At 57.6% G+C, this 18,882-nt stretch overlaps 7 protein-coding genes across 7 annotated transcripts, besides 1 other annotated feature; all 7 read right to left on the bottom strand.

The window, feature by feature from the left end:
- Positions 1-1,073: 1,073 nt before the first annotated feature.
- Positions 1,074-1,668: a repeat region.
- Positions 1,669-1,901: 233 nt separating this feature from the next.
- LPMP_320150 (hypothetical protein) lies at positions 1,902-2,618 on the bottom strand (the record flags this gene model as incomplete). Its single annotated transcript, XM_010703401.1, has 1 exon — positions 1,902-2,618. One exon carries the CDS (start codon positions 2,616-2,618, stop codon positions 1,902-1,904), a length of 717 nt encoding a protein of 238 aa, XP_010701703.1.
- Positions 2,619-3,983: 1,365 nt separating this feature from the next.
- Positions 3,984-7,109, bottom strand: LPMP_320160 (hypothetical protein; the record flags this gene model as incomplete). The annotated part of the gene is made up of 1 exon (XM_010703402.1): positions 3,984-7,109. One exon carries the CDS (start codon positions 7,107-7,109, stop codon positions 3,984-3,986), a length of 3,126 nt encoding a protein of 1,041 aa, XP_010701704.1.
- Positions 7,110-8,444: 1,335 nt separating this feature from the next.
- LPMP_320170 (hypothetical protein) lies at positions 8,445-11,426 on the bottom strand (the record flags this gene model as incomplete). Its single annotated transcript, XM_010703403.1, has 1 exon — positions 8,445-11,426. The coding sequence occupies one exon, from the start codon at positions 11,424-11,426 to the stop codon at positions 8,445-8,447; it is 2,982 nt and encodes a 993-aa protein (XP_010701705.1).
- A 1,044-nt stretch (positions 11,427-12,470) lies between these two features.
- On the bottom strand, positions 12,471-13,607 carry LPMP_320180 (hypothetical protein; the record flags this gene model as incomplete). Its single annotated transcript, XM_010703404.1, has 1 exon — positions 12,471-13,607. One exon carries the CDS (start codon positions 13,605-13,607, stop codon positions 12,471-12,473), a length of 1,137 nt encoding a protein of 378 aa, XP_010701706.1.
- A 1,428-nt stretch (positions 13,608-15,035) lies between these two features.
- On the bottom strand, positions 15,036-15,308 carry LPMP_320190 (hypothetical protein; the record flags this gene model as incomplete). Its single annotated transcript, XM_010703405.1, has 1 exon — positions 15,036-15,308. The coding sequence occupies one exon, from the start codon at positions 15,306-15,308 to the stop codon at positions 15,036-15,038; it is 273 nt and encodes a 90-aa protein (XP_010701707.1).
- A 709-nt stretch (positions 15,309-16,017) lies between these two features.
- Positions 16,018-16,944, bottom strand: LPMP_320200 (U2 small nuclear ribonucleoprotein 40K, putative; the record flags this gene model as incomplete). Its single annotated transcript, XM_010703406.1, has 1 exon — positions 16,018-16,944. One exon carries the CDS (start codon positions 16,942-16,944, stop codon positions 16,018-16,020), a length of 927 nt encoding a protein of 308 aa, XP_010701708.1.
- Positions 16,945-17,666: 722 nt separating this feature from the next.
- Positions 17,667-18,044, bottom strand: LPMP_320210 (hypothetical protein; the record flags this gene model as incomplete). The annotated part of the gene is made up of 1 exon (XM_010703407.1): positions 17,667-18,044. One exon carries the CDS (start codon positions 18,042-18,044, stop codon positions 17,667-17,669), a length of 378 nt encoding a protein of 125 aa, XP_010701709.1.
- Positions 18,045-18,882: the final 838 nt, after the last annotated feature.

The raw sequence follows: 18,882 nt of genomic DNA on the forward strand, positions 1-18,882 counted from the left end.
GAGCTTGTTGTTCGCCTGGGGTACACATCTATGAGCAGGTAGCGCAGCCGAGAAGAGGTTGAGGGAGAATTTGTTGTGTGGCGACGATACAGGGGGTAGGGGGGAGGGGTAAGGAGCAGCAGGAGAAACTTCAGAAACCAAAAAAGAAAGCGGGAGTAACACAGTGCACGCCACGGTATGCAAAATGCAAAAGTCGGAGGAATACGAAAAATAGGAGGGGACAGATGTGGAAGCGATGAATCATAACCAACGTGCGAAGAGGGTGAGAAGAGCACACCAGCCAGCATAACCTTTCGCAAACACAGGCGCACACAAATGGCAGAGAGGGGCCCAAGGCAACCCCAGAAGACTCAATAGTACAGAAGATGCGCACGTGCACACGCACGAAGTGGGCAGGACGAACAAGAAAAGTGAAGAAGGAAAATGGGAGAAGAGAAGTTGGGGAGGCAGCCAGTGCCTGTGGGGAGGAGGGAGGTAACCACACCGAACCCAAATAAAGAAACAAAAAGAGAGAGAGAGAGACGTGCTTTGCGTAATCCAAGAGGCACCGAAGCATGAGCAGCCGCGTACTGCACCACTATATACGACAAGTGCAATGCAACAGAAAAACACCAAAGAACCGTGTAGCAGCCGCGGTGCGGTGTACGATGGCAAAGTGGGGAAGGAGGAAGGGGCCGCATGCGCTCAAGAGGAGAGGGTCAATGAAACAAAATAGGAAAGGAGAGAGAGCGTCAGGTGTGATGGAAGGCATGAGCGATCGAGGGAAACAAAGCAACACACCCCGCGGATGGCTGAGGCCCAAAGACACGAGTGGGAGTGACAACAGTTCGCATAGTCGCGCGACGGCACACCCGTGACGGTTCGTACCCACCACATAACGACATGAGCTACAGGACTCCCATTCTCGCGACACCAATAGGTAAGGTTGCAATGTCCTACAGAGTGAAAAGAGTGTCTCTGCATCACTGCGCACATACGTGTCAATAACTGTCTCAGTGTTCACATGACCATTTGCATGCGCATCACTGTCCATGGCGGTGAATTTCCCAACGCGCCACACTGGCAACCTGGGATTTTGTGTTTTTAGCGTTCATTCTCGATCATACAACATGAGCTCCAGCTCCACTCAAACCCCCCAGCCCGTCGCAGGCCCGTCGCGTGTTGCGAAGCAGCAGCATGCACGCGGTACAGCAGTGCGCCAACCCAGCCACCCGAGCACGGCCTCAGGCTCATACTCTGCCCACCCACACACCCCGCACCACAGGTCGCCTCGCAGCCGCGCCCACCATGCCGGCCGCCCCCGCAGCGCGCCCCCCGGGGTGACGCCCAGGCCCCCCCCCTACACCAACAGGCAGCGAGGCCCTGGGTCCGGGGTGACGCTCGAGTTGCGCTGCCACCCTGTCCAGCACACGGATGGCACAAGCGTCCTCGCGGTCGCAGGTCGCACTGGCGCATCGCCATCCACGACCGGGCTGTCGACATGTGGTGCGATGCGGCGCTCGGGCTCCCCTCTCCACGTCCTAGGTGCCTGGCCCTTGTCGCCACCAGGGTCGGTTCGGCAAGGGGGCGGGGTGGCTGTCTGACTCCCCCCTCCCCCGCAGAGCGAGAGGAGGAAGGCGGGACCCACTCGACACTGAGGCCAGCGCTGGGGCGTCCGTCCCCCGTCATTAGGGCAAAGAGAGACAATCAAAGAAACAAAAAAAAAGAAGGAAAAACGATCCGGACGATGACGACGGAAACCCTCGTTTGTGGGCTACGCGGGAGGAGGGTGGAGAGGTACGACAACCACCGACGTAGTCGACGGTGCAACGTGCTGATATTCCATATCAAATGCGGCTGCGCGTGCACATCATACGTCCACCCTACTCTCAGGTACTTGGAGGAGCGGGGAGAGGAGTATGCTACGCAAGCCCATCTTCGGGGCGTAGAAAGCAAAGCTGCTTGTACAGCGGCTCAAGCTCCTCCTCTGTCAAGGCATGATCGAGTCCACAAAGCTGCAGCAGTTCCTTCTCTGATCCGGCGCTGAGGGCGAGAGACGCGAGCAGGGCGCAGGTCAAGTCACGCAGCGGCTCAATGAGAAGAAAGTCCGCGAGCATGGCGACTTCCAAGACGAGATCCATTGCCTGCGGCCCTTTCTTCGCTAGCGTACGGCACAACGCCGCCGACTTCGTTTCATCCGCTACACCTGAAAGGAAGCAGTGTTCCAGAAGGTAGTTCATCTCCCATTCGTATACCAACTCCTCCAGCGGCGCACGCAGTGGTTTGCTGAGGAGGGTCGGTACACGCGTCTGGATGAGTTCCAGGTAGCGAAACACACATTCGCAACCCTCTCGTGTTGCGTGTGGCAGTACTACAGGGGGAATGAGCCCCTGCACCGGGTCCATCTTATGCTTCAAGTCCACATCAGCAGAGTCTAGCAGGGAGTCGAGCAGGCGACAGAGCCGTGCGCCGCGGGTGTGTAGTGCGAAATTGTGGTGGAGCAGCTTCTTGTTTGCACCACTGCAATGTGCCACCACACGAATGTAATCTCCTGCTGGCAAATGCTCCCGGTCTCCACCTTGGAGGTAGACAAACAGCGGCGCCTTGCCGGAGAGATCACGCGCTGTGGCTGTCGGCATTCGCCTCGCCCGAAAACAGAACGAGCTCGAAAGTGCACAACAGTTTGAGTGGAGACGACGTAGAGAAGTACAACTTCAATGCACTCGCTTCGTGTGTGTGTGTGTGTGCGTGCATGTATCGGATGGCGGAGTCGGCGGCACGGCGGTCTGGATCCTGATGAAGCGCCTATGAGACTCTTTTCCTGCCGGGCGCCAGTGATGTGTGTTGATGTTGCCTACTTTGGATTCCTAACGTTTTGCTCTGTTGACTCGGAGATGGGGCGACCTTCGACAGCGACTGACACGCAAAGGGCGAGGGGAGACACACAGTGAAAGAGCGAGACAGCGCCCGCGTTGCGTATTGGCAAGACAAGCTAACGTAGCGCTACCACAAAACGGCGGAGGGCGAACGAAGAAAGGGAGGAGACGAAGGTGGCTAGCCAAAAGGAGAATGATCGCACAGCCACATCAAGGCAAGCGGGCGACACACACACACACACACCTTAGACAAGCGCGGCGCTGTCATCACACAAGCCGGAAAGGGAGCTCCTTCCTCACGACGGATAAAGAGAATCATAGTGGCGGACTCCCTTCATACAAAGGCCAACATCAGCACTATGCAATGTCGCCTTAATTCCTCCCTCTCCCTCTCCTCCAAACCTCTCCACACCTCTACCTCACCTCCAGCACAGTAAAGATGTTTAGGGTGGAGCAGAATGAAGGGAATGCGTATAGCACTTGTGGGCCTTTTCTTGGCGTGGTGGACGCCCCTTGTGAAACGTAACGTAGAAGCCAAGCCGCCACACCACTCGGCAGAAAAGAAAAAAACCCGAACACAAAACGGCAACGCAGACATACATATCCATCTCACTAGCACGCACACACGCACTCCTCTGCGTACCGGAAAGGCTTAAAAACCTGCAAGCAATAGAGCCGCTCCCACCCTCCAATGCCTCAAAACTCACACCCTGAGCGTACAGCCATGCGCATTCATCATGTCTTTGCTCCTCCACCATAGAGGGCGATACGTGCCTGACCTCACCGCCGTACATAGAGTAACACAACACTGACAACGTGAAACAGAAAACCTCTTTGATAAAAAATCCCTAACCGCAAGGCCTGCACACGTTCCACCAGCACGCCTACACTTGACCACCCCTTCTCCACTATTCGTTCAACTGCAGCAGTGTCTACATCAGCATCCTTCGCACAGCATGCGTTAGAAATAAGGAGAGTGCAAACCAAAGGTATCAGCAAGAGAGCGGAAAGAAAAACGTACAGGCGTGCACTCTATGAGAGGAAATCCATCAAAGAAACGTCCGCAAGGAAATCAAAGAGTCTCCGGCCCCGGGCACCTCCCCTCTTCCACAGTCAAACAAACCCCCGTCACTTCTTGGCCGCCTTCGAAAGGACTTGCAGTAACGATGCAGCGGCACGGCGAACCGAATCAGACGATGCCCGCTCCGACAGTGATGTCACAAGCGCAACGCCGTTGTTCTGCACAAAGTAGCTGGCAGCGGCCGGTATGCAGCACATGTTCTTCGCCGTCAGGGCCGCCTCCTTTGCGCAGTCCTCTGGCCCGTGCTCTATCATGTGCAGTAGCGCAGACCCGAAGGCACACTTCTTGTCAGTAATTGCCTCGTAGCACACGCGCGAGTTTTCGTCGCTGCTGACGGTGCAGTTGCGAATCGTAAGTAAGGCATTGAGAACCGCGTAAGTGTAGGACGATGCATCCGACTTCCCAGCCCGGTTGCCCACGTTGCCTTGCGAATACTCGGCTACGAGCTGAATGAGGGCGGAGAGGCCTCCGTGGGTGCGGATGGCATCACGGTTCTCGTTATTGTTCACTGTGAGCGACGAGAGGGCGCCGGCTGCCTGCTCGAGCACTACAAAGGGCTGCTGCGGGGACAGAAGAAGCATGCACATGAGTTCCAGCCCACCCTGAACCCGTAGTGTATCCTTGTCATCTCGAGAAAGGTGCCACAGCGCAGACGCCACGGTCTCCTTCAGCTGCGTCGACGGCTCCTGGAAGCGGCTGTTCTTGTGGGAAGTACCGTTTGCCTGGAACACCGTCGCGGACGCGTAGCAGTCCAGTACGACAGCCACCAGGCACCGGGTACAATTCGCCTGCATCATGGCTGGCCTGTTCTCCACGACGGTGCTGCAGTTACGCAATACGCCTGCAAGCTTTTCCTTCACATTCATCGGGACCATCGCAGACGGCGTTGCAAACTGCAGATTTCCGATAGCTGACGCGCTGTAGGCCGCCTGGAACACCTCAACACTCAACCTACCTATGCCAGACGGCATGCGGAGCGGTGCCAACAGACTCACGTTCTTCCCGGCTTCCTTGCCTCCGCCGGCGATGCTGGGCGACGACTTCTCGAGAATGCTCGCGAACGCCTCGATGCCTCCAGTGTACCGAACCGTGTGTTTGATCTCCGGGGATGTTGTCAGAATCCACAGCGTGGAGACTAGCTTGTCGACTGTCGAGGGAGAGATTGGCGACGATGCCTTGTCGGCACTGTCCCTCTTGCTGGAGCTAAGATAGGCCTCCCTCACCTTCGCCACAAGGAGCTCAACGCCGCCGCACTCACGAATGACGGGCTTGTTCTGGTCGTTAATGGCGCAGTTGCGCAGTGTGCCAGCGACATTGTCAATTATCTTCTCGCTGAGAGGCATCGTCGACTTGACCGCGACGGTTCGCGACGACTCCATTGGCTTGCGGTGATTGAGAAGAGAAAAGAGCAAGGGTATGCCACCAGCCTTGCGGATGATGGGACGGGCCTCTGCCGTCGCGGAGCAGTTCCACAGGGTACCAGATGCGTTTTCCACCACCGCCACGCTGTTCGACGAAGACATCACCTCCACCAGCAATGGCACCCCGCCATACTCAATAATCTGCGTCTTGTTCTCCGCCTCAACGCTAAGGTTCCAAAGCGCGCCCCCTGCGTTCTCTCGCACAAACTCGTACGTGCTTTTATCCATGGTGGTTGACCTTGGGCTGCGAAGCAACTCCAGAAGCGCCGGGATGGCGCCGAGCTCACGCAGGTGTTTGCGGTTGTCGGCGTTCGACGCGCAGTTCCACACCGCCCCGGCCATCTTTGTCTTGATCGAGTCGGACGGGTGGCGCAGTGTCGCCGTGATTTTCTCCAGTCCCCCAATATCGCGTACTTCTTTTTTGGAGGCGTCCTCTCGTGTGATGTAGCCGATCACCATCGAGACGTTTTCTAATATAGGGAGGGAGTCCGTGTACAGAAGGTCAAGTACCGCTCGCAGTCCACCCAGCTCTCGCACCTGCGACCGAATCGACGCCTCCCCACTGGCTCCGCGCTCCACTTTCTCATCCTTTGTGAGGAGCCCCCACAGAAAGATCAGTGCGCGCTCCAGCACTGCCTCAGAAGTGCTCACGACGACAATGTTCACCAGCGGCTCCAGCCCGTTCGCGGCAAGAAACTGTTTCCGTGCAAAGGTGCTCAGCGTGCTAGAGGCAACAGCGTTGATGAGAGCATGCGTCTCACACACGAGCGGTGCCAGGAGCTCCAGCACCTCGCACTTCACGTCGTCGTTCACGCTGTTCAGCAGGTTCGTTAGGATAGGCACAGCGCGGCCATCGCGAACGAGGGTATCTAGCATCGTGAAGAGATTGTGACTGCTTCCAGAGTGGCATGGAGGGGAGGAAGATTGCAGAGCATAACCAAGCAAACGCAGCTCCGCGAGCTGCACTGGTGGCCGTGGTTCGCTGAGGTGGCTCAGCACCGCCATCATCACGGCCAGAATGTCAGGATAGCTCTGTGTCGCCATCCAACTGCTATTTTTCCCGAGGTGCTGCTGCGTGTAGCCCTCGATTGCACTCAGCAGCACGTTTTCCTTGACGTCTGGCAGGCGAAGCAGTGCGAGAAGACCATCCGACGTGAGCGCTGCAGGGCCGGAGCGAGATGAGGACATTGGTGTCCCGTTCTTTGGCGATCCTCCGTTGTCATTCTCAACAACCTGCACTGGCTTAGGCGAACGGGAGCTGGGGGAGTTCCGCATGGGTGCCGGCGCCGGTGCCACCCTGTTGGGATGCTCCTCACCCCCTTCCTCGGTGCTGCGCTTCATATCAGGCGAGCTTGGTGATGCAGAGGACATGACCATGACATCCGCATCTACGAGTCTCGGCACGTCGCCTGCCAAGTAGAGGTTTAGGGCAACTTTGCACAACTTCTTCTGCTGCGACACCTCCTGTAGGCGGCGCTCCTGCGTCCGCATTTGTGCCTCAACCCGAGTTATCTCCGCACGCAACTTGTCATGCGTGACGGAGATCATTTCCTTTGACGCATTCAGCCTTTCCTCCTCCTTTACGAGCTCTGCTGAGCGCTGGGCGAGAAGGTTACCAAGGTCCTCTGCCTGCTTACTTGCCACCAGCGAGCGAATCTCGCGGGCAAAGCTAGCCAGCGGGCATGTGACTGCTTCCTCTGAGTTACTGAGAACCCCCAGCAGCGAAGCTATGTCACACCCCACCGCGTTCATTCGGAAGAAACCACGCCGATAATACACGTAAAACCACACGTGCACTGTGAAAGGCCTGCAAATGTGTACCGCAAAGAGCCGGAACGGTGCGCGGCCTCTCGACTCTACCGCCTCTCTCCCTCTTGGACGGCGCTACTCGCGCAACCACACACACGCAAAAGAAGCGAAAAGATGCAGCAGTGCCAACAACACCGACAGCTGAGGCCCTAAGTGGGACCAATGGACCGTCTCAGATGAGCAGTGAGAAAGGAAAGGAAAGCCGTTCACAAAGGACAGAACAGAGAAAGCAAGAACCCAACGCTAATCAAGACACGTATGAGCGCTCAGTCCAGCGGGTTGTGTGTGTGTGTGTGTGTGTGTGTGTGTGTGAGCCTGCGTGTGTGCACCGAGCCCAGTGAGAGAAGGAACGGCGAGAAAGGCATACAAAAAAAGGAAATGTGCCCGCTCCACACTGCCGCCAAGCCGAAAAGAACGAGTCGAGGAAAGCAAAAGAGAGCAAACAGCGAGAAGTGGAGCGGGTGATAAAACGTGCCAACGACACACGGCACCGGTAGTGCCGCGCGTTGAATCACTTTCCTACCGCCTTCCTTTGGCGTTTTGCCTCTCGGCCTGGTGCTCCACAAAGAGGACAAAAGAAAAGGGGCTCGAACAGAGGCAGTGGCCCATTCGAGGAGATGTCCACGGGACCGATACTCAGAGTTCGCTCATACCGTACGCTTGACAAGTCTCTTCCTGTGCAAAAAAATAAAACAGGAAAGACAAGTGAGTCAGCAGCGAAGAGTTGCCGCTGAATGCCCCTTGGGCGGGTGGGGTGTGTGGGTGATGGCTTACTCGGCGCCTGACACGCCATTACGTAGAAGAGAACAGAGAGGAACGTCAGTAATGGCCGTAGAAGGTTAACAGCACACGCCATCTGCTGTGCTTATGCAGTTATACGATGAGCCCCGACCCCAGATGTGCAGAAACACGCACACATAAGCGGGGAGGACGGCGAACACAGAAAAAAGAGCACAACAACAGCGGTGGCACACAAGTGTCGCCAACACAGCAAATCGTATCACCACCACGCGTCTTTAATGGATAAAGCGCAGCGAAAGAAACGCGAACGCAGCCGCAGGGACGTTTGTACCGCTCCAATATCGGAGCTCCCCCTTGTCGTGTTTTCTCTCTCTCTCTCTCTCTCTCGCTCCGCCGGTGCACGAGCCAGCGGCCCCGCTCTGGGGCTCGATTAATACAAAGGTTGCTGGGCATATGCATCGGTCTGTCTGTGAAGATGAGGGAAGAAGGGCAGGAGGGGGAGTGACAGGCAGCAGCAGAGGTGCGGCGGAGATGCGACTAGGCGATGCGGGTGGAGCCCGCCTCGGTCTTTCTGCGCTTTGTCTTCGTAAGTGGTTTTCGGAGAGAAAGGTCGAGAGGGAGAAGCGACTGTCCCTGACGCACCTCCACGCGTGGCTGCACGCCCTCTTTGAATGAAAGCGCCGACGTCCACTCGGGACCCATCGGCTGACGCATGGAGCGGACGAACTCTTGCGGATTGGAGAAGGGGCGCGGCACCATGTGAAGAGTCATGCGATTTGGCACCAGCTCGACGCCGTCATGGTTGATAATGACGTGCTCCAGCGCGGCATCAGCGCGGCTCTTGAGCAGAAACGATTTCTCGATCTGCCTCTGCGTCATTTGATGTAGCACAGCCTCTTGGTGACGCTTATTCAGCTCCGGGTCCTCGCCGCCCCACTCGCCCCACCCAGGGAGACTCTGATTCGTGTCCTCCGGCCGCATGATTGTCTCGACTTGCGACTCCTTTTCCTTGACAAAGTCCTCATCCACATCGTCGTGGGCAAAGGCGCGGGAAATAAGATACTCCTGGTTCAGCCGCAGCTCCTCCTCAGGGACGCTCGTCGAGTCCTCCAGCGTCCCAGCCGCCACCGTCACCTTCTCTGTTGCTGTGGTGTCATCAGGGCGCGCACGCCTCCTGGGTAGGATGGTGACGCGAGTCGACGTTGCTTTCTTCTTTAGCAAGCCACGCTCCAGCTGAGCGTCCTTTCGGGCGCCAGCAAACTCTGGTGTCCGCTGAGCTGACGGTGCGGATTTATTTGTCTTCTCCGTCTGTGGGGTGTGTGCCTTAAGGTGTCCGATAGGGTCGCTCGCGACCACCGACGAGATTTTTCCGCCCCCTTCAGCGGACGAAACAGCAACGATAGCGTCAAGATCCGCGTCTTCGGAGTTGTGGGAGGAGGGCTCAGCGTCATCGCCGTTGGCCTCGATGCAGATGCCATCCTGCCTCCGCAGCCGCACCTCTTCCACAGCACCAGACTTCTTGCCTTTTTTGAACACAATGCGGCCGCCCACGGCAGACGGTAGTGCCGAGCTGCTCGAAGGCCTCCTCGCGACACCACTGTCCCCCGCTTCTTCTGCCTTCGCCTCACCGCCAGTAAGCTCCTCCCGCTGGTGCACCTCAATAGCGCGCCGCAGAGCCTCGAGCTCATTCTCATAGTCCTTCGCCTCCCGCTCTCGCGCGTCCTTCATGAACTTCATTTCACGCAGCTCCGCGCGGGCCTTGGATATGGGATCTACCTTCCACTCCGCCGCAGCGTCCTCGCCGTCCTCGACTGCGTCGACAGCGCTCCACAAGATGCTCTCGACGTCTTGCCGGCTCAGCGAAGCCCCGCCAGACGCACCGACTTTCTCGATGAGCGCGTCCACGGCGCGCTCATCGTCGCTCGAGGCCCCACTCTCGTTGTCGACGGCCACGTACCGCTCGTAGTTTTCCTCCCCGGCGTCCTGTTCCATCTTCTGCATGAGCCGCTGATGCGTCGCGTGCTGATCGTCGATGGCGTCCTTTGTCTCTCCGTCAAACTGAGCAAACCGCTTTGCGTGTCTCACCCACGCACTCGTATTTTTGTGTTTCTGCGTGACACGCTCCTCTACGCGGGTCTTGAACAGACGCTTCGCCAGTCGCTGGCGAGCCAGCTCTGGGTGCAGCAACTCAAACGCCTTTTGCCGGCGCTCCTTCTCGCGCTCCTTCTCCTTGCGTAGAATACGCCGGTAGGTCTTACTCTTGATCCTGTTAAGACGCTTGCGGCGGCTGTTCTCGTATGCCAGCATTGCCTTCAGCTTTGCCACGTACCCAGTGGTTGGTGCCTCGCCGTTCTCCACACCGTGGCGCTGCGCCACATCAACATCGCCGTCATTAAACGGCACGTAGCTACCGATGCAGTTAGACGAGTCGGCCCCATCGCTGACTTGGCGACGTGAGAGACCCGCCTTGGACAGCAGCGCATCCATCTTGCTGCCGAGGCGATACGCGGAGGAATTGGAGTGGGCCGGCCTGACGGTCCGGTCGGAGCGGAACTGCGCGTCAGCGGCAGCCACGATGCCGCCGACAGACGAAGCGACAGGGGTGCTGTGTGGGAGGCGCATGGGAAACTGGATGTGCTTGGCGGAGTCAAGCTCCTTTAGAACCGGCTTGTAGCGCTCCATCCCCTCATCTACAATAGCGCGCACCTCTTTTCGGGTGAGACGGTCCTTCGCCAGGTCGTCGGCGTCCACGGTAATGAGGCTGTGCTTGCTCTGGTGCGACCTCTTGATGCGCTCTTTCACTACCTCTACGGCGCCGTCCGTGGACGGCTCTCTCTGTCGCATTATGCACTGCATCGCGCCCGTGTAGGAAGCCGCCCCGCCGCTGGCCGAGGCAGCCGCCAGACCGAACACGGACTCTGGCTCGTCTGCCAGTTGCCTCGCTCGATGCTTCTTGGCCACCTTGCTGCCAGTCTCCGTCACTCGTGTTGCCTTTTTCGCGCTTGCCTGCTTTTTCTTCTTCTCTGCCTTCATGCTCATGTCGAGCATGTCGCTAAGGTCAATGTAGTCTTCATCGTCATCGCTGTGTAGACCATCTTCGTGGTAATTGTCGAGACCATAATCAGCCTCCACCGCCGCGTCGCGGCTGTTTTTCCTCTTTGTCGCCCTACTTCTCTCAGACTCGCCCACCACGGCGAGGCCGTCCTCTAGGAACGCGTCATCGTCATCATCATGTAGGGCGGAATCGCGCGACGGGCGTGCCGACGACTTCTTCTTGGATAACTTCAGCTTTGTGGACGCTTGTTCGGAAAAGAAGTCGCCATACAAACGTTCGTCCTCGCTGTTGAAGGCAAGATCGTCGTCAATGTCCTCGTCTAGCTCGGGGGGGATGAGTGGGTTGTTCAACATTAGCTTCCCAGACTGCTGCCTCTCCCCATCATCAATGCGGCCACGCGCGAGCCTGTTGCCCTTGCGGCGGCCCTTCTTGTCTCCCTTCGCCGCCTCGCTACGGCGCACCATCGCGATGGGCGAAGACGCACGGATGCAGGGGTGGGAGAATGGAGCAGAGACAGCCACGAATAGAGAAGATGTAGGAAACTCAATCGAAGACACAGCGTTTCCTCGCCCACTTCTTTCCCTGGTATCCGCGAGGAAGTGGTGTGTGACTACTTGTGCGAGCACACAAGCGGCGTTGCTTCACCTGTGCGTGTTGTCCAGAGCGATGCTGTTATCCACTCCGTTCGCCATTGAGGCACGAGAAGCGAAAAGAATCGCAGCGATGGCGAGAGAAAAGAGTTTAAAAAGGTGGAAAGTCCCATGCAGGTGATGAAAGAGCATATCCTACACACACACGCACCACATGGATGTGAGCCGAAGAAAAGGTTCATAGGGATTGCAGTGGCACGTCGAGCTCCTCCTCCACACTTTCGTAGGCTTTAGCAAGTCACATGTAGCTCCTCGAGGCCACACTGAGCCTCTGAAAGCCTGTTAGCCATTGGTTTCACTCTAGGCTAGTGTGTCTTTGCAGAAAGGCGAACGAAGAAGTGACCGTGAATGGTGAGAAAGACGACGAAGGTGGAGGCAACGCTGCCTCTTCGCACGTCATGCACCCCTCTCGGACCACAGACGACCGTCCTTATCCACCCCCCGCCCCCCTCAATCTCAGCGAAGAGGAGTCGAAGAGCCTGTTTACGGGTAGTGAGGAAAAAAGGGAGTCACATGAATCGTACATCATCATCGCTCAGCCCTAAAATGGGTAAACGCTGAAAAGGAAAAGGGAAGCAAACAAAAAGCGCGGTACTTCCTACATGGAGAGAGAATCACCCAAACAAGCGGGGAAGCGAAAGAGATGGTCTTTGCGCCACTGACACCTGCACATCCTGTGGATATCTGCTGCTCAGAAGATGAACACCTGACACCGCCGCTTTGTCACAAGTTCGTCTACCAATTTGCCTCAGTACGTCTGTCAGTACAGGTTGCACTCCAGCATGCTGTACATCGTTCGCGCGCCTCAGTCGATGGCCTCATCGAAATGAGCTCGCATGGCACTGATGCGCGCGTGTTTTAGTGCTCGCTGCACGGTGCCCCAGGGAGGGCTGCCTTTGTGGGCCGCGCCGCTCTCGTATTACCGCGCTGGGGCTGCTGGGTGCGGGCAACGTGGCCGTTGCCTTTGCGCGCTGCGGGTCGCTTATCGGCAAAGGAGCAGAGCGCCATGCGGTCTGTCGGAACTACAAACTCACCTCCACTGGCTACCACGGTGTTGCCGCCTCCAGCCTTGTTGGAGCGGCGCAGTAAAGGAGAAGCAGAAGCCGAAGCGTTGACCTCCATCACAGTTACCCCGGCCGAAGGGTAGACCTCTACCTGGTCCTGCAGCGGTATCTCCTCGGATGCATTCACTGTCGTGTAGAAGGACGACGTCCACGCCTCACGAGCAAGATTCATCTCCTTCGCTTGCGCTGCAATCCTTCCTGAGGTTTGTCGCTTCGTCCCGCGGACCCGTCGCGGCGGCTCCTCATCGCTGTCCTTCGTGGGAAACTTGGCAAGTGCAGCATCCTCCTCCATCGCAGCGTCGGCGCCGCAGCTTGACGGCGTCACGCGGCATACCACGCCATCCCTGCAACGGTCGCTGCGCGGGAGTACCACGCGCGCCCGCTCCATGTTCAGCAGTTGATCCTGCTCCACTACCAGCACGGCACCACCGTTGCGGGGTGACGCTTTAAAAACACGTTTCCTCTCCGTCTTGCCACCCCCGAGCTGGGCGTTGGAGTCATTTGTGTCAATCACTCGCACTACGCAGCGCTCCACGTGTGGGAGGCACTCTACATTGTCGGCGAACAACGACGGCAGTGCCTGTCGCATCGCCGTCGTCAGCGCGTCGGAGAAATGCTCCTGCACGCTAGATGCGGGAGCGATCTCGCCGCCCGCTGGCAACGCTGAGTCAAGTGATGCCCCTGTGAGGCGCTTCACCCCCATACGCTTCGCACACTTGAATCTCTTGAAAGAAGCGGGAGCTGGCGGTGACGGCGAGAGCGACGGCGCTGCGGAAAGTGCCGCAGTCCTCTTGTCAGAATGCAGTGCGCCTTTCTTCGTCCCGCGGACCCGCGCAACACCGCTGCAGTGGGACGGCGGAACCGTGTCAAGCGCTCTGGGTGGCACAGGTCCCTCCTCCACCGCCATAACATAGCGGCAGTACGCATCCATTGGCACGGAGGCAGGCGGCATCGGGCACGGCAGGTGCATGGGTTTACTAGGACGCTGATGGCAGGCAGTTAGCGGCGATGGGGTGGTCGATGACAGTAGCGTGAGAGCGCACGAGGGCGCGCGGGTAGAGACTCCGGCGAGAGAGAAGGCGCTGCGCAGAAAGAGGGGTGTCGGTGCAGAGGTGGTTGGAACCGCGGAGTTCTTGCTGTTAGGAGGTGCTGCAGTGTCTACCAAGAGAAAACCTGGACAATGCGCCACCGCGACACCCTCCCGGTGGTCCTGTAGGAGAAAGGAGGTTGCGACCACATCGCGCATATCATCCCAGGCCGCGCACGCCGTGTACGCACCTACGAGGCGATCAAGCGAGCGAGATGCAAAGAGGTTCGCCGCAGCCTCGACTACCTCGCGAGCTACAGCGGCACAGAATATCTCCCCAGTCGTCTCTAACTCACCTGCAGCAGCTAAAATCGAGGCGGGAGGCACGTACGCCTTCACAGACGACGTGTCCGCCACTGGCAGCGCTGTCGGTAGAGTTGGGGCAAGAGAGACGTAGTAAGCGCGTACAAGAACATCGGATGTGCGAAGAGCATCAAGGCTGGGCAGCGGCACCGGCGACTCGGAGAAGAACGCGACGGTCCCTGAGGGGCTTGGCGATGTAGCGGCGCCTCGCGACGCCAACGGTCGAGACTTACATCTATCGGGAGTCATACGATTAACCTCTGCAGAGGTGCTAAAACAAAGACGTGGGTCGAATCAGCTCTAGTGCGGGCTTGTGTACTGTGGAACGAGGGGTTAAGGGTGCTGATGACGCGTTTGACTGACTCCACCCCTGGCCTCTGTGCACCTGTGCTCTTGTGTGAACTGAAAGAGTGAATCGCCAAGACTGGCTGAGCAGAGCACAAGCGAAGAGCCACGAAAAAAACGAACGTGCATGTCCGCTGGTGAGCGCTGGTCAAAACATCAAAGCACACCAAAGAGAAGGCGTGAGGTGCGAGAAAAAAGCGGTGGAAGCCGGGCAAGTCGAGAACAGGAAGAAGCGCGAAGTATTGGCAATGCGAGAACGAGAGTTCACAAGAGGAGAGCGCAAGCGTCGCGTTCTGGGCCGCCCGTGAACGGAAAAAATCGAAGGAGGGTGAGGACAAGAGGAGGGAGATCCGCGAAAGGAAACAAAGCGTCCGTACACACCCATACACACACCCACGCTCTCCCGTGTCCGTGGGCGGAGGGAGGGGGGCTTCCAGGTGTCATGGCGGCACACATTGAAGGCAGTGGCGCTTGCATGCACATCCCGGATGCGTTCAGGTTTTCATGTGCTCCGCTTCTTTACGGATACAGTAAGACTCGCGCCAATGAGGAGTGAGAAACATGAAGATGCCGTACATAATGCGGAGGCGACGCCCACACGCACGGCGCGATCACGCAGAGACCTCACGAGGATGGCGTCTTGCGAGCACCTTTGCCGGTGAACTCAAGTCCACACATGTTCGCTGCTTTCCGGGCCCTCTCCACCTCCGTCTGCTTCACGGCGTACGCCTGTTGCAGCTTCCTGTACTCTGCCAAACGATCTCGCATGAAAGCGTACTCAGGACCGCGAAGGGGGTGTTCGGGGTCTGCCTGTAGTTTCTGCATCTTCTCGCTGAAGGAGAACTTCTTACTGGCCGCTGTGGCGGCACAGCGGGCAAATCGGGTCGTGCTAAGCATCACAAAAAGCGACTCCGCACAGCTTGTAAGAAAATGATGTGTGGCTGGCTCAGGAAAAAGGGGTGCCCTACGCAAAACACGCGCCGATAAAGGCGGTGTGAGCACAAGGACACTGCGTGGGGAAAGAGAGGGCTAGCCTGCTGACGTGCACAGAGGGTTATTGTCGACCCCAGTGAGATTGTGCGGTCGAAAGAGGGGGGGCCACCGTACCTCAGGAAAGAGAGGAGAGAGTAGAGAGGAAGTACAGAAGTGTGTGAAGGCAAGTCCCTCCACAGTGACACACGACAGGGCTACACCAACCGATCGTTGCCGTGCCCATCGTACCAAAGAGAAACGCGACAACTAGCGCCGCACAAAACTGACGTGGCAGCGACGCTTTTTTTTTTGCTGCCTGCCAGAGAAACGACCCCGTTACGCAGTGCAGCACAACACGGACTAGGGCACAGCGGCAGCTGGAAAACAGAAATGCTCCGGTGAGCTCATTTGCAAAGACGTACCGCGTGGCCTCTGCTAGTGCAGCTGCTAAGAAGACGAATTGCGTCTCATCACCCACGGCGCGGCAGAAGAGGAGAAATGGACGCCGCTAAGTCCACGTGCGTGACCGGTGCGCAATGGCTCCCTCCAACGTACCGTAAACACCGTCCAACACACCGACCGACCGACGCGCAGACAAACTTAACGCAGCATCACACAAAAGGGAGTGACACTCTTAACGGCGCTTCCGCTTACGCGCAGCGGTCATTCTTTCGGATATCTCCGTCATCTCCTCCTCCAGCTGCGTAATTTCCTCCGCCGTGACATCGTCAGATAGGAGGCGCTCCTCCAACTGGCCTAGGCGTGCCTGGAGCGCAGCATCGTCATCCTCGTCCGCATCAGCAGCAGCAGGGGTCACGCTCGTTGCGCCGTTGCCAGGTTCGTCACCGACGGTGACAGCGTTGCTGACTGCCGCAGCGGCCGCCGCAGCGCGACCCTCGCGACCGCGCTTGCGCATTTTCTTTCCGTCTGCGCAAGACGATGACTGCAACCCGGTCGCTGCAGAGAGTTTAAGGGGAGCTTCCCACGACTGCACCAGCCTTTTGAACTCGTCCTTCGCCTCCTGAACACGCTCCCTGTCATTCCGTGTAACGCGCTGATAGTTGATGAGCTTCAACTTGGGGCACAAGAAGACAAGAAATGCCCGCAGTTTTTCGCTATTGAAATTGCTGCTGTTGGCCTCCCACACAGGGTTGCCCTCAAGCGATACCACCTCCAGCTTTTTCCACTCCTTAAGAAAGTAGAGATCGCGCACGCAGGCGAGGAGGTTGCGATCGGCCAAGAAGTGCACTACATTGGGCAAGGCAGAAACGCAGGACGACACACTCACCCGCTGAATTTCATTTCGATGGGCAACGAGAGTGGCGACACGGCTCATCCTTACATCCTTGCCGCTGCTGCCGGGAGCTGTCTTCGTAGGAAAGTACTCAAGCGCCGTCAAGGCGTTCGAGGAGAGGTTCACCACATCGAAATTGTTGTCGAGCAGCACCAGCACGTGCTCATCGAGTGAGGAAATTCTCAATCCTCGTAGGTCGATCTCACGTTGTAGCATCGTGTTCGTAAACTGCGGTGCGAGACGCACCAAGTCTATTGTGAGTCGCATTCGCGCCTATCAGAGAGGTGGGTGGAACGAAAAGGAGGAGTCCTGGGGCGAATGAAGCGCACGGAACTGATGAAGAAAAAGTGCGCGCGAGCGGAGGTGTGTGCGTGTCAGCACACACGTCAGAGAGGAACTGTGAAGTCCACGTGTACACGGGTGGGTATGTGTGTTTGCAAGGACACCGTGGAGATCGAAAGGAGAGAAGAAGAGTGTTAAGAGGGGAAAGTGGGCAAAGCGTCACCGTTGAACGCACCACGTTGCGCAGCACACTTGGTGTGGGAGTCGCTAGAGAAAAAAACATGCGCAGCACAGTACGACCAGCGCATGTCGTCTGCGGCCATCCCAAATGAAGTGATGAGCTCGTAAAGGGTGTGCCTCGCATCGACGGCATCCCCGCAACAGGATGCAGTGAACAGGAGCACATCCAAACACTGCGGCATCGAGCATGACATTTTTTTGCTCTCTTTTTTTTTTTGCGGCAGCGGGGCCTGGGGAAAACAGCACCATTCGCTCTAGTGCGCCCCCTCCTATTGCCTGTGGGCTCACGAGATGGGAACGAGAGAGGTGGAAAAACACGAAAGAGACTCTGTCGGCTCCACGACGCAGAGCGGTGTGTTCGGTTTGTCACATGTTAACCCGAGCCCCGTTCACACTCCGCATGTGCGCAGCAGTAGGCGGCAGAATCCTGAGTCGACAGGTGATCACCATCCACATCCTCTCCCTCTTCACGAGATGGCTGACTTTGCGCCCACACACTCCTCCGAGGTCCTCTTGGTGTTGATGCGACGGTAGCCCCTCAGCCCACCGTGAGCATCGTAGATGGGCTCTAGCGTGTATTCGTGCATGTCTTGCGTGTGCGGAGTCAGCCCCTGCGTGAACTGCTCAGCTGGAATGAGAGAGGGGGTGAAGTAGGCGATGCCAAGTGCCGCAAGAAGCAGAGGACCGGCGATGACAAACTCACGAATACCCATCGGTATCTTTGTACTGTAAAAGCGCGAGAGCTTTACGAGGTACGAATTCTTCTTGGGCGGCTCCGTGTAGTTGGCGACGCTCCGCCGCGGTTTGGAGGTGGGGGTCGAGCCCGCAACCTCAGAAGCCGACATGAGGGCGATGCACTGTATGAGCTGAAGCAACAAAAGATAGTTATCACCAAAGAGTGAGTCTCCCCACAAACCGGCGCGGCCAGACGTATCCCGGGGTTTGCCAACTACGCCCTTTACAACCCGTTGGCGGCACAGCAGACAAGAGCCCTGTGCGTAATCTGCAAAGGGGGGAGACAAGAGCGGCGCATTACCGAGTGAAACATAAAGATGAGGGGGATCGAAGAGAACTCGTGAGAAAAGTGAAACAGCCGAGTCGGTGGCGGTGGGACGACAGCGCGTATCGAAGGCGCCTTCGAGATTTGAGCGGCAGAGCCGCTATCATCCACTTTTATGCGTTGGTGGGGCATCGCACCTGTGGATCCCTCGGCGGTTCACTGCTCCCCCCTTCCCCCTGTAGTACACGCAGAGAGAGAGAACCTTAGATGAATGAAGTTTTGTGCGCTCAAACGGAGCACAGCGAGCAGAGTACATAAGACGCACAGCGCTGCCGCTGCTCAAGAACGTGCTGCATTCGGAGCTCACTTACCCCCGTGCTCTCTCGCTCCCCCCCTTTGCACGTCTTGCTTGCAGATGTGCAGCACACTACCCCTTTCCGGCGCACACGTCGTCATCTGTGCTCGACTGTGTGAGTGCGTGTATGCCGGTGCATCGTACGCCTATGCACACAATGCCCATTGACACCAAAGACTCCCCACCGCTGCGGCCTTACTTGAGACAAATTACGCTGTGGTTAGGAGGCGAATTGAAAACAAAAAGTACTAATCACGCAAGGGAGAGGCAGTGGAGAGCAGCCATACGCGCACACACGTCCACTCCCGTGTGCCATCTGCTCACCGTC

Source organism: Leishmania panamensis, assembly GCF_000755165.1.
Source record: "Leishmania panamensis strain MHOM/PA/94/PSC-1 chromosome 32 sequence".
Lineage (NCBI taxonomy): Eukaryota > Euglenozoa > Kinetoplastea > Trypanosomatida > Trypanosomatidae > Leishmania > Leishmania panamensis.